The 13,928-nt window shown below is 46.1% G+C and overlaps 1 protein-coding gene across 8 annotated transcripts in view; it reads right to left on the bottom strand.

Moving 5' to 3' along the window:
* Positions 1 to 13,928, bottom strand: part of CRACR2A (calcium release activated channel regulator 2A) — a 162,228-nt gene that overhangs the window by 51,139 nt on the left and 97,161 nt on the right. For all 8 annotated transcript variants that reach the window (XM_045830542.1, XM_045830547.1, XM_045830543.1 and 5 more), the window contains 4 exons: positions 11,903 to 11,998; positions 9,816 to 10,003; positions 4,742 to 4,813; positions 1,120 to 1,165 (listed from right to left, as the gene is read on the bottom strand). In XM_045830542.1, coding sequence (XP_045686498.1) covers positions 1,120 to 1,165; positions 4,742 to 4,813; positions 9,816 to 10,003; positions 11,903 to 11,998 — 402 coding nt within the window. The remainder of the gene's footprint in view (positions 1 to 1,119; positions 1,166 to 4,741; positions 4,814 to 9,815; positions 10,004 to 11,902; positions 11,999 to 13,928) is intronic.

The following is a 13,928-nucleotide window of genomic DNA, read 5'->3' as shown; positions in this document are numbered from 1 at the left end:
GGATGACATTTGGTTGGCAGTTTAAAAATAAATTCAGTGTTACTTCTAAAACAATCCTAACCATTATCATCATCAAACAAACGGGTAGGCTGGAGCCTTGCTCAAATGGCGCACACAGAGGGCAGCAGAGATGTTTGCCGCCAGTCAGGGATAGAAAAGAAACGGTGGAGTGAGGCCCCTCAGGGGTCTGCAGTCCTAAAGCAGGGAGCGCCTCCTTCAGGGCAAACCAGCTGCCTCTGGCTGCCTCCATTTAGACCACTATTTAGCTGAGGGTTCAGTGCAAGGCCTCTTTTCAAGAATTTTTCTCAAAAATCCCTACAATATGAAAAAAAAAGGATAGGGATTCCCTTTCCTCACATGGTAGTCAGGGTCATGGTCCAAGGAGACAAATGACTTGCCAAGGACACACATGAAATTCATGGTGCGATCATTCCAATAATTGAAACCTCATACCAATCAGTCCTGCTCCCATTTTTCTTCCCTTAGAGCATCCAACCACTACTGTCTAAAAGGGGAAAATGTAGGGGCACATGGGATCCTAGATTTGTTTAATGCAGCCCAGCCAGAAGAGTTTTAAATAAACATAGGATGTCATGTTATTTGGGAAAGTATATAGTGTGGAGCTCAGGTTTGGAGGAGCAGGGTCCCCAAAGGGTAAAAAAATTAGACATAAAATCAACTATGTAAATTGTAAGGCATACATTCTGAATTTGTTTTATGACAATGTAAACATGCAAATTTTCATCAAGAAATCAAAATTTTTATGAAGAATAAAAGTGCAAGCATTGTGATTGAAAATTGACTATGACATTTCAAGTGCACTATCTCATGGAGAGAAGTACCATTTCTGTGTCCAAGAAATGTGTGCCCCTCCCAAATATTTCTGTCTCATTATGCCAAGAGGAACATGTATGACTTCATGGAAAATTAACACATTGTTACTCAGGAGGCCACTCTGTATTTCTATTATTTTCAAAAAAGCATATGCCATGGTCCTGCCCATATAGGAAGGAGCAACCAGAGCCTCAGGACATTCCTGGCCAGTTCTGGCTCAGGTCCTGGCTGCCACGGGCCATAGTCCTTGTCTTTCCCCAGGGGAAGGGGGCACTGGGCGCTTACCTGAAAACGTATGTCCCTTTCATCCCGAAGGTGCTTGTTCCTTTCCCTGTGATGGAAAAGGAGAATCTATTCAAACGTGGAGTTTGGGATAAATAGAGTCAATAGCAGCCGGTTTGCCATTTGGATGGGTACAGAGGAAGGCTTGGTGTGGAAGGCCCAGGGAGTATGTGGAATCTCTTTCCTTAGTGATTGTGGTTCATGCAGAGGGCAGTCTATATGTAAATCAGCTCAGAGGAAAGGGGACAGAGAGAATGGGCTAGTGGCACCCATAGCTGTTCACATCAAGAACTGGGCTATACTGTCACCAAAAGAGCCCTCCCCAGAGGGTGACGAGGAGTTCCAGCTGCACCTGTAAGTTGCTCAGGGGCCTGCATGCCCTCTCTGAACCATTCATTCATGTCCACACCCACTCAACTAGTATGTTCTGGGCACCCACTACATGCCAGGTACTGTTGTAGCTGTCAAGGTTACATCAATGAACAAAGGAAAAAGCTCCTGCCCTCAGAGAATTTGTACTTTAGTGCAGATATAATCACTGCTGAGAAAAATAAAGGGGGAAAATGAAATAAAGCATGCCAGAGGGTGGAGTGGTGCTGCAGCAGAGTGGTCAGGGGAGCCTCACAGAGAACACAGCATCTGAGCAGAGACTGAAAGGTGGGGAGAGGAGCTCTGCAGGCATTTGGGGGAAGAGCACTGCAGGCAGAGGGGCCTGCAAGGGCCGAGCCTGGGGCTGGGGTACACCTGGCGTGTATGAGGAACAGAAGGAAGGGCAGCAGAGTGCTTGGACAGAAAGTAGTAGGAAACAGTGTCAGAGAAAAGATGGGGTGGAGGGGACCATTCATGGCCTGTGGGCCACAGCAAGAGCTTCAATTTTTACTCCAAATGAGAGATGAGGTCATGGGGAGGGGGTGGGTGTGAGGTGGCAGAGAAGCATCCTGATCTGACTCAGGTTTTCAAAGAAGCCCTACAGGGGGTGTGCTAAGGACGGATTGCTGGGGACAAGGGTGAAGCCCTGAGAACTGGCCAATATTTTAAGCACCATGTTGGTCGTTGGCTCTACTTTCCAATGTGGAATGTGGTAGAAAAAGCCTGACTAGTGGGGGGAAATGTGAGGAAAGGAAATGGAGACAGTGAATGTAAGTGCAAATAATTCTTTTGAAAATTCTGCTGAAAGTGATTAAAGAAATGGAAAGTAGCTGGATAGGGAGGGGAGGATAAGAAATGCCATGTGAGAAATACTGTAATACATTTATAGGTCTCTCCAAAGGGAGGGCATAGCCGTGGTCAGACCATCATCATTATAACGTGGCCATTTACTGGGCACAGACCATGGGCAGGAGCTCTACTAAGTGTGCTGCTCACCACAGGCATAGATCCAAAACAGGCTGGAATAACGACCTCAATCTGCCGGTGTGCAGAACATGCAGAACGTTCCGGGGTTGCTCTGCACCAGCCACGTGCATCTGACAAGCAGGCAGGCACACAGCCGGGGCCTTCAGAACAAGTTGGGAGGGACGAGGAAGGTATCTTATAAACTCTGAGAATGGCAAAGGGAGCCTCACATGCTGGAAGGACCCTCCCTCTGTGCCGACAGTGATGTTCACAGCCTTGCACCTGGGTGAGTGCTCGGGGAGCCCTGGGGAGCCACATCTTCATCAGAGAGTTTGCTGTTGTGCTTTGTGTAGCCATCTCCATGCAGAAGCTTCAGTATTTAAGGAATGTTAGACTCTTTACTTGTGTGGACTTCCACTCACATCACTCCCCTGTTGTGATTGCTACTTAACACCTATCGTCTACTTCTCAAAAGAAGCCTGAGAGGTGGGCAGATTAAGACCCCAACTGATTAAGTCAACTGTCCAAGGTCACAGAGGTAATGAGGGCAGTGCTGCGTCTTGAGCCAGATCCAGCTGCAAACTGTATGTTTCTGACTCAGTGCCCTGAAATCTCTTCCATTTGCCCCATTTCCCTCAGGAGGCTGGCCCACTTCTCAACCGGTCACATCCAGCCGTTGTCCTGATTCCACCACCCCACCCCTCCTGCATTCACTACTCTCCCCACCACACCCCACTCCCAACTTTCTCTCCTCAATTTCTGTTTCCCCATTGCCCTGGGTCACTAGCTGCTGACTTCTCTGTGGAGGATAAAATCTGCTCTGGAGCCTCCCCTTCGACATCTTGGCTTTCTCTGGCCCACAGAGTTTAAGCCTGCTAACCACATGGTAGCTCCAGGCATGTGATTCTGCCAAATGCTAGTTTCCACTAAAAAGACCTAAGCAGCTGTAGAGTGCTGCCTTGTCACTCCCCTCTGTTCATTTGTGTTGAATCTGCCCTTTTATTTTTTCTAAGTACGATAGAAAAAAGGGGGGAGAAAACAAACAAAAACTTGTCCTTGGACATCTTGTTCTCTTCCTTTCACTAAAGCCTTCCTAAGAATCAACATCTTCTCTCAAATGGAGGAGAACTTTGGCCACCTAAGTACCTCTTTCATCTCCCTGGCCTTTGGGGGCCTGTTTGAATCATGCACTGAGTGCGGTGAGTCTGAAATGCATTCGGTTTGAAGCACTTTTCAATTTGGTAGCATCATGGATGTCAGACACAGTGACCTTACCTTGTGTTCAAATAAAAAACCAAAAACTTCATAACTTAACTGTTTCAAAACCACCTGCACTTTATAAATCAGGACTCAAAGTCCTGTTTCATCACCATTCCCCAGGAGGTGTTGGGCAGGTAGAAGGTACAGTCGCTTAGAAACCTCACTGGCAAAACTGAAACACCATCTTTCGCCATACAGGTTTGGTGGGTTTGTTTTTTTTGGCACATTCCAGACCAATGAGCCCTGAATTTATAATGAGTTTTAGCAGGTTAAGGAAACTGCTTTCTGGATGCTCTGTTTTGACTCATTTTCAGGCAGACCTTGGAGATCGCAGACCACGGCAATAAAGCAAACATGGCCATAAAGCAAGTCACATGAATTTTTTGGTTTCCCAGTACATATAAAAGTAATGTTTGCTCTACACTGTAGTCTATGTGTGCATAATAGCATTATGTCTAAAAAAGTGTACAAACCTTAATTTAAAAATATTTTTTTGCTAAAAAATGCCACAAAACATCTGAGCCTTTGAAAAAAATGGGGCTAATAAATTTACTGAATTCAGGGTTGCTACAAACCTTCAATTTGTAAAAAAAAAAAAAAGGGGGCAAGAAAGAAAAAGAAAAGGCAGTATCTACAAAGCACGTTTAAGTAAAGTACAATTAAACAAGGTATGCCTGTACACGTTTAACCGACAGTATGGTGTGGCAGATTAAAGAGCATCAACTGGATGTGGATCTCAATTCTGGCTCTGCCAGTAAGTAGCTGTGTCACTTTTGGTAAATTACCTCATTTCTCTAATATCAACTTCTTCATTAGTTAACTCCTGTATTAACAACTGCCCTACTTTCCTAAGTTCTGCTGAAGATGAAAGGGTACTCTAGCCATCTGAACAATATGTTAAGGGCAGGGAAATGAGGGTGCTGTCTCAATAGCTATGTTTTTCCAGCCTGTAGACAGGGAAGACTCAGATTGGCCCCCCTACCTGAAGTGTCTGGGACATGTTCTCAGAGCACATCCAGTGCTGACCCACCTGAGGAAATCCAGCTGCTTCAGGAGCCCCGATTTCTCCCGCTGCAGACTCTCTGTCACACGGTACACTTCCCTGAGCAGGAGGCAAACAACAGTGATGAGTGACTGTTCTGGGAGTGTGAGCTATAGGGTATGAGGTACCGTGCTGATGTTGGATGCCCAGGATCCCTCGCATGACCAGCAGGTAGTGCCCTGCACTGGGGACAGAGGGGTTACAGGAATATGCCCTTCCTTGGAGAACAGCTGCCACGTTCAGGTGCTCACAGCCACGATCTCAGTCATCACAGACACTCTGTTTGGAAGGTAAAATTATCCCCAGCTTACAGGCACAGTCAAAGAAGTTGGACAACTCTCCCAGCTCACACAAACAATCCGGCGTCCTAATCAACACCTCCTAGCCCCAAACCTGCTCATTCCACAGCCACCCACACGCCACCTGCAAACACAACTCTATGACAACTGCGCTGTTCTCTGAGGCTCCAAATGGCCCTGCAACCCACAGTTCAGGGAATTAGAGTCAAAACTCTTCTCCAGTCTGGACTTGGAGGGTGAGAACAGAACTGGTATTCTTTTCCCCTGATGCTGGTTTGGTTTGTTTCCGGGAGCTCTCGAAGAATCATTTTCCTGTTTCACCTACCCCCAAGTCTTCAATCTGTTCCCAGATATTTGGAATTCCACAAGTGGTCACTCATTTCTTTAACTTAAGATTTCTTATCTCTAGCTATAAAGCAGGGATTCAACGTATCCATTGTAATCAGTCATTTGTATCACAGTGTGAACATGTCAGTCATACCAGGAGTTTTGAGGGAGAGGAAAGCTGAGAGTTACAATGGGGTAGGCGGAAGGCAACTTAGCAAGGTAGGGGTGTGTGTCCAGTTTGTTTATATCTATATCCACACTGCAAGGCCCGGCATGCAGGCAGAGGTCACAAGTAGCAGCAGGGAGAAAGAAAGGAGGGCTGGGGAGAGGAGTTGGAAGGAAGGGATGGAGGAAAGAGGGGAAGGAGGGAGAGAGAGGAAGGGGTAAGTTGGAGAGGTTTCAACACCACTCAGGAAAAAAAAAGGAAAAAAAGCAAAATTGGGTGACACAGTAAAACTTTGATTAATGCCACAATTTTACCTCCATCCTTTTCCTCTGTGCTCTGCACCATGGTCCATGCAACAGATCCAAAGTTCCACATTTCTAAACCGCAGCACAGCATTTAGTATAAGGAGCATCTTATAGCCTGATAAATTTGTCACTTTCTATGAGGGCACCTGGACGGTGCACACACCAGGCTGGACAAGGACAATCACCCCTCTGCCACCCTGTCAATGCCATTATTGAGCTGGTGAAAATAGAACCAGCTTGCTGGGTCCATAAGACTTATTCCTGAAGAGGTATCTGTGGTGGGATTTTTCCCATTTATAGAATAATTATAAAGTCAATTTATGACAATAAAAGACTGAATCAAATTTTAAGTTCACCTCAGACAATCCTAATTAAGCAACAAAACTTCTCTGGCTCCTGCAGAGCTGCAAATTCCTAACATTTTATTATCAATTATATTTAATTTCATCTTGAGGGAAAACAATGTACTTCACATTATCCAAACTGGGTCCCCAAGCCCCTGTCCAGGATCTGCTCTGATTAGCAGAGTCAGAGCTGCTATCAGCTGCCTCTGTGCCCAGGGAGCAAAGCTTGCCTGGCCCCTCTTTGTGCGGCCCCCAACCCCAGTCCTGCTTCTCTCTGGGGGCAGCAGGGAGCACACAGATTTGCCCCCTGCTAAGGAAAACCACTCATTGGAGATCTCTGGTCTGGGTATTCACCGGGTGTTTGACTGGGAGCTATTCCTAAATGACGAGGTGTTCCCGGTCTCCTCTGGCCTCGTTTTCACAAAAACCAGCTGACCTTTGGAGATGTATGTACACACACACACACACACACACACACACACACACACACATTATATTACATGTTGATGCAAATACATGTCTGTCCATTTGTCTAGTAAACATACATCCAATCCGATGGATATAGATAGATGGATATACAGCTGACCCTTGAACAATCCCCCGTGCAGTTGAAAATCCATATAACTGAAGTTGGCCCTTCACTCGTACAGATTTCTATAAACCATGGATAGAAAAAAACAGTCGACCCTTGGACAATGTGGGTTTGAACTGCTCGGACCCACTTATATGAGCTAAGTGGACCCACGCAGTGCAATCTCACGTTGTTCAAGAGTGAACTGTGTATGTATACAAATAGACACACATACTCAGGGTGTTTTGTGTTAACAAAAAGGAAAGCTTTTCTGGGGGAAAAATAGTGCTTGGATATTTGACTAAATGACCTTGAAAGTCCTTCTAACCTAGATACTCTAAAAGTTTATATTGGTAATATGTGAACTAAAAGGGAGAGAACCTGCCATTTTTCATCAGAGTGGTTGGTGAGAGGTTTATGGTTGCCTTTAGGGAGCTGCTGTTGGTTTTGTTTTCAGGAGATGGATGAGCTGTGGAGCATGCTCCAAAAGATATTGCCCAGTGAAAGATGCAGGCAAATGCAGAGTAATGTGCTACTGTTTCGTAAATGAAAACTGTGTGTGTGCACTTGCACTTGCGTTTGCATATGCATAGAATACTCTGGAAGGATCCACCAGAACCCGGGACCGGGAGCATTAGGGTGGCTGGAGGCCAGGTGTGATGGGGCAGGGTGGGGGCAAACTTCTTTGTAAGTGTATATCCTTTTGTGTACATCTATTTCAATTTTGTGCCTTGTCATAAACTACCCCAATAAAACTTAACAAAATAAACAGAGAGGTGCTGCTTTTTAGCTGACCTTCATCTTTATAATGTCTTTCCTGCTTGATTGTTCTTTATCTTAGTTTAAAATCTAATTCTCCTTCCTTGAGCAACTTCAGAGATTTGGAAAATTAAATTTGTCCATTCAGAATTCTAGCTGCTAAGTGACTAAGTCCATTTGTCTCTGAACCTTACCCTTTCCCCTCCCAGCTGCTCCAAAGTGTCATTGGCCCCAAGATATTGTCAGAAGAAGGAGAGGACATGAGAGCTAGGCTCTGTCCCTTTTTCTAACACTAACTAGCTGTATTGCTTTGGGTCGGCCACTATACCTCTCTGAACCTGTTTCCCCATTTATAAAATGAGAGATGGATTAGAGTATTAAGGTCCTATCAGTAATGTGGGTCTGGGGCTTAGTTCTACAGAGAAGAAGCTAGGGGTCTCACTCCCTTCTCTCCTGACTTCCCTGGACAGGGCAGGGCATGCTCTCCCGGGCTCCACATGCTTTCTGGCTGTACAGGACACTGCCAGCTTCTCCGAAAAAAGCAGTGAAGTTTTTGGGATCATCGATCTCTTCCTCCTAACCCTCTTTCCTTCTTTTTAAATTCCCAATCTCCAGAGATTGTATCTCTGGCTCGGTTAATTAAGATAAGCCTTCGGGAAGATTTTGATCCTCATGTCATGATTTGGTACTCCATGCTGGATGCTCATTTCCATTTGCTGTTCTAATGTGTGTGCCTTCAGATGTTTGTTGCTTTTAGAACTTGATTGAATTTTAAGAGCTTGAATCTTTAATTATGTTTGTAAATTTAATTGTTGTGCCTTGTTTGACCCATTCTCAATGAAGAGGAACTGATTTTGCTTATTTACAATGAAATATACTGTCCCTCCACTGCTCAACCAAGAATTGGAATGGGGGGTGGGTTTGTTATACGTCAGCTACTTGAGAATATATATATATATTTAACTGGAAATATCTTAATAGGTTAAAACTTCAAATCCAAATACATCCTAGGCAATCAATTCCACATAGTGCAAGACATCACACATAAGCCAGACAGCAGGACATTTGATTTAGGCCAATGGACCGTGATTTTGCCAACACTCAGAGAGACCCAAGACTTTCACTTTTGAAAAGGAGAGTGAACACATGTATAACACCAAACATTGGTAAGTAACGCTGACCTTTCCTCTGCAATCAGACTTTTCATCTTACCCAGCACAGGGCCAGGCACACAAAAGCATTTTTCAGAATGCATGGATGAATAAATGAATGAGTGTGTGAACAAACAAGTGAGTGAATGATGGCCAGTCCATGCCTATATAAATATTTTCTAGCTGGCTCAGTACTCCCTAGGAGGAGTTAGGAAGATGTATCCAGCACTAAGCATCACAGCTACTGAAAACTTCTGAACCTCAGTTTTCTCGTCTATAAATCAAAGTTGATCACAAGAGACCCTGCCACATCAGGATTCTGTAAAGGTCATATGAGATAATGTTGGATTATTGACATAAGTGAGGTGAATTAAATGCCCAGTACAGTAGCTGGCACAAAGTAATTTTCAATAAATATTTGCCAAACAATAAACACATAAATGTATGGAGAAATGAATATACAAATAAATGAGTGAGATTCCTCTCCCTGGGTCTCAGAGTATATTTGGTCTCAAAACCTAACACTCCAACCACAAGATAAATGTTGATGTTCCTCAGCAGCTTCTCTAGTTTAACATACAGACCTGCACCTGGATTCTTCTCAGGAATGCCTCTGCCTCACAAGCTGACCCCCATGGCTGGGCACCAAAAACAGTTCACTAGCAAACCCGGCCCTATGAGATATGGGGTTCCCCCCACAGGCCCACAGAGCTGGAGTGAAGACACGAGGGCATAGTCACATGTCCTATCGAGTTATATACCAGCCTCAGAAATTTTGGGGCATCACTCTTGTCCACTTTGTTCCCACAGTTCTCTAAATTATGATAGTCATGTTTGCTCTGTCCACTCATTCAGCATTTTCTCACAGGCTGCAATATATCTGTTGGTTGGATAATATGTCTTTCTGATCACATAATAAATTTTCCGAGAACAGAGCTGGATATTTCTTATTATCCTAAGTTATGCTCAGCATAGCACCGGTCTGCTTAATGGTCTCAGAATCTTAAATGAGATCTTAGGGAGCAAGGAGCCCAATTCCCACTGGCAAGAGGTCAGGGTCTCTGTCAAAGAGGGGAGATAGCACGCTCACCACAAAGAAGGAGCTAGAGAGCACCGAGGGGTACAGAAGGCCAGACTCACGTTTCCTTCTCCTGCTGGAGCTTGCATGCCTCTTGCTGGAGGCTCTCCAGCTGCTGCTGGGCACCCTGCAGCTCCCGGGAGGTCCGCTCCAGCTCCTGGGCCAGCTCCTGGTTGGTCAGTTTCAGCTTGGCATTCTCGGCCTTGGTTTCATGCTTGTCGTTATGCAGGGCTGTGCACTGACCTTCCAGCTGGAAAGGAATGGGGACTGAGAGGTGCGGTCAGCAAGCACCATTGTCAGGCTGGCCTGCCTGGCATGACCCAGCTTTCTCTACTTGGTGGGCAGGGACCATCACTGTCCTCCTCACTGCCCCCAAGCCTCCATATGCATTATCCTAGTCTTTCATTCACATGTGTACACTTTAAGGGGCAGGAGGAGCTTCCAGTGCACATCTCATCTCCCCACTGTCTCCACAGGGCTACTAGGAGGGGAAATTCCATATCCATCTGCATCTCTCATCTTGATGATGATGATGATCATCATCTCATCAATGGTCTCAACAATAGTCTCAACAATGGTCATCTCCTCAATGGCCTGGAGATCTACTGTAAACCCTTCCTATTGTTCTTTAAGCCAATTTCTTCTCCTTGGCCATCAATGGAATGGATAACAGCTAAGGGGCATCCTTTTAAAAACACCCTTCTAATTTTGAATATTGAGAAGAAATCCATCTATTACCTTTCCTTCTCTCAGCTACATAAGTTCAATTCCTTTAATCTACAGAAGCCTTGTATGGTAGCCAGAAATGCTGAAAATTCATAAGAAATAGCTAAAACAGGTCAAACCAATGATACCCTTTCTCATGTTCCCAAAGCAACTGAAAACCTGCATGTGTATAACTGCAGCTTTTCTTAGTTGGTTATTATGCTTTACAGAGCTTCCAACCCTCTCACTAGAGGAAGCATCAAACCAAGGCAAATTTATTATAATAAATTTAGTTTAATGAATGTGGCCAGTGAGGGGAGGAGGAAGAAACAATGAGGAATTTTGTGTGATTCTCAAGAAGCTTCTGTGTAATCTGGTAAGCATGCAGTAATTAAATCGAGTGGCAATCATTCATGTGAGGGATAAATCTAATTGGTAAGGACTTGATGCATAATAGTGGGGAGGAGAAAGAGTAGGAGAAGCAAAGTATGGCTGTGGAAGGGGGATGGGAAGGCACCTGGCAGCTCCTGGAATTGAAATCATCTTGTTGCAGAAGAAAGAAACCAAAATCCATAGATTGGGTAGCAGCAGGAGGGGAACAGTTTTCAGCTTTAGCATGAGGTGTCTTCAAGCTTATTTTAATGTGTTGCTAAAAATAGCCCTCTCTATTCAAACAGAAGCAATGTGTCTGGGTCTGTCCAGGGCTGGATTCCTTCCAGCAGAAGAAAAACCAGGAGGGCAAGTGGCATTCCGTCCTCTCTCCCATGAGCCCTTGCTTTGGAGAGGAGGCTGTGAGCCTGAGGTCTGCTAAGGTAATGAATCTTCCTGAGGTCATTAGCCAGGCGTTCCCGGACATTGCCCTGCACAGGGCACCACCCAGCATGCCTGCTGGGGACTCATGTGCATCAGAGGAGCGTGTGGTGCCTGCACCCATCTTGCAGAATGATGGAACAGTCACAAAGGAGGTTGATGAACCTTGTACGGGGGAAGATGGGGAAGGAAACTTTGACCTCTGAAGAGCCTCTTCCAACTAGAGGAATCCATGACCATCCTGGTGGGAAGACTTTACTGTCTGCAGCGTCCCCCAAGGTACCAGTGACTATGTCCCTTGTACCTCAGCATTCTCCTCTTCTCTTGTACAGCATGCAGGAAACAAGTGGACCTTTTGGCATTAGGGTGGCTTCTGGGCACAATTATATGACCATGCCTGCCGATACTTCAAGGGAGAATTCCTAGCAACTTCTCAAGTTAAACACCTGGCCATGGGGAAGTAAAGGCTTTATCTTGGGACCATCTGTGATTCTAAATACTACCTTTATACAGTGAAATGGTTCTTCTCAGACTGAAAAGAGATGTCCTTAAATGAATGTCAGGGACAGTGGGCACGAGCCACAGCAGAGGGTGCGGTGAGACCAGGTGGGTGAGGGCACAGACAGGAGCCTACCCGTTTCTGCTTCTGGACGAGCTGCTCCAGCTCCCGCTCCTTAGACAACAGCTTCTGTTCCAGCTCCTGACTTCGGGCCTGAAACCTCTCCGTGTCCTGCCAAGCCGGACAAGGGGACATGTGAGGCCTAAAAGCACCTGAGATCCTGAGATGGTGATTTTTTCCCCACCTTGAACCTACTCAACAGCAGGCCTCACCCATCCTTTTAGACTTTGGGGCCCTCTCCGCAACATTCCAGAGCCCCAGTTACCTGCCTGTTTGTTGGTGTAGCCTGATGAGACCGAGATTGCAAGTGCTCAGTGCAGCTTAACTGGGACCTTGTACTGCCCCCCCAAAAGAGGACGTATCAGTAAGGGGGGTACTGAACTGGTAGAAGAGAACAGGGGCCTGAGGTCAAATCTCAGGCTCAGTCTCCTCATCTGCAAATTGGAGGGTGGATCATCCTTCCAACTTAGATATTCTGTTCCATTTTGGGCTCTGTCATTTAATCCCACAAATGGCCCTCACTCTGGAAACACAGGGCATCACTTCCTGTGGGTGTAGGTCCTCCCTGTTTCCCCACCTGACTGAGGTTTTCCAGGCCCTCTGATGTATCTGACCTAATGCTCCATAGCCCCTTCCCTTTTACCTCAGATCTGAGCCTCCCCACTCAGGGATGCAGAGGCCCTGATGATGCAGGTGCCAAGGGACCTGATTGTGGGATTAAAGAGGAATGTGTGGAGGTTGTTCAGATGCCTGACACTCTCAACTGAGCCTGGTATGGTGTAAGGGCCCTGAGCTGGGTGTCAGGAGACTTGAGTTCCAGCCCTGGCCTTGCCCACCTAATTTGCTTCATTCTTCTAGATCTTGGAATTTTTATTCATAGAATAGAAACAAAAATATCCATGCCACATGTAGCACTCTACTCGCTTGAAGGCAGAGCAGGTGCAAACCATGCAGGAAGAGAAGAAACCATTATCACTTCCATGTAGCTCACTGCAGGAACCTTGGGTTCTCTGCCACAGGGAATGATGCCTTCCTAAGGAGGACAGCCCTGGGCAGCTGGCAGGTTGGGCATGACGGTGCGGCAGCAGAGTGGGAAACGAAACTGCTCTCGGGGCTGAGGCGTTTGGACACCTCCGTTCAGAGGCTCAGGGTACTTCCTGGGCTCATCATTCACAGATGCCACCTGGTTCCTCTGCCCATTTTCAGGCAGGTAACTGCAGGTCAGGGACAGCCTGTGACCATCTTCATCAGAGCCACATGCAATGGCAGAGGTAGATTTGATGAAGCAGTTCCTGCTCCCAACCTTTGTTACAGGGAACTTGCTTCATTCAGCTCATCTGCCGCTCCGGGGCAGTGCCAGTGAGGAGGGCAGCTCCAGAGTCCCCATGCCCATGTTGCCATCCCCACGGAGTGTCTTACTGCCTCTGCCAGCACAGAGCTTTGAGAGGCCTACTACCCTGGAGCTGGAGTGGACAAGTGAAGTGACTAATATTTTCCTTGTGGTCAAACAAACTGCTAAACATAGAGGCAGGGGGTCCAGCTTTTACCATGCTGTCATAAACTGTAACACCAGTATTCTCACACTGTGGCCAGGCAAAAGCTTGTGTATCCAAAGGCTTAGTAGCATAGAAAAGCACATTCTAACAGTTTCCATGTTTATGCAAAAAGCATAAATCTGAACACTGAGCCTGAAAGGTGTGAACAGGGATCAGAAGGGGGTAGGTAGGTGCTTAGGCCACCTTCAGAGATATCAGTTTGTTCTTGAATTTTTTCCTCTAACCTCTTCCCACTCCCAATTCCCATGCATTGGCCCACCTTTCATTTCTGGAAGCATGCCCCTTTCTTTAGCCAGGACCTTTGACCTGCTATCATAGCCCAGGCACAGGGGGCAAATGCCCCAGAGCTCAGCCCCTTTGTGCAGTAGGTCATTTGGGGTAAAGGAAGTGGTTCTCCTACTGCAGGGGCAAAAAGGCTGCTGTTCTCAGAAAACTATTTTAGGGTCTGCTAGGTAAGGAGTGTGTGAGTTCTGTCTGCCATATAC

This window comes from Phyllostomus hastatus, unplaced genomic scaffold (assembly GCF_019186645.2).
Source record: "Phyllostomus hastatus isolate PE091 unplaced genomic scaffold, TTU_PhHast_1.1 phas_contig_152, whole genome shotgun sequence".
NCBI lineage: Eukaryota > Metazoa > Chordata > Mammalia > Chiroptera > Phyllostomidae > Phyllostomus > Phyllostomus hastatus.
This window is presented reverse-complemented; position numbering and strand designations above follow the sequence as displayed.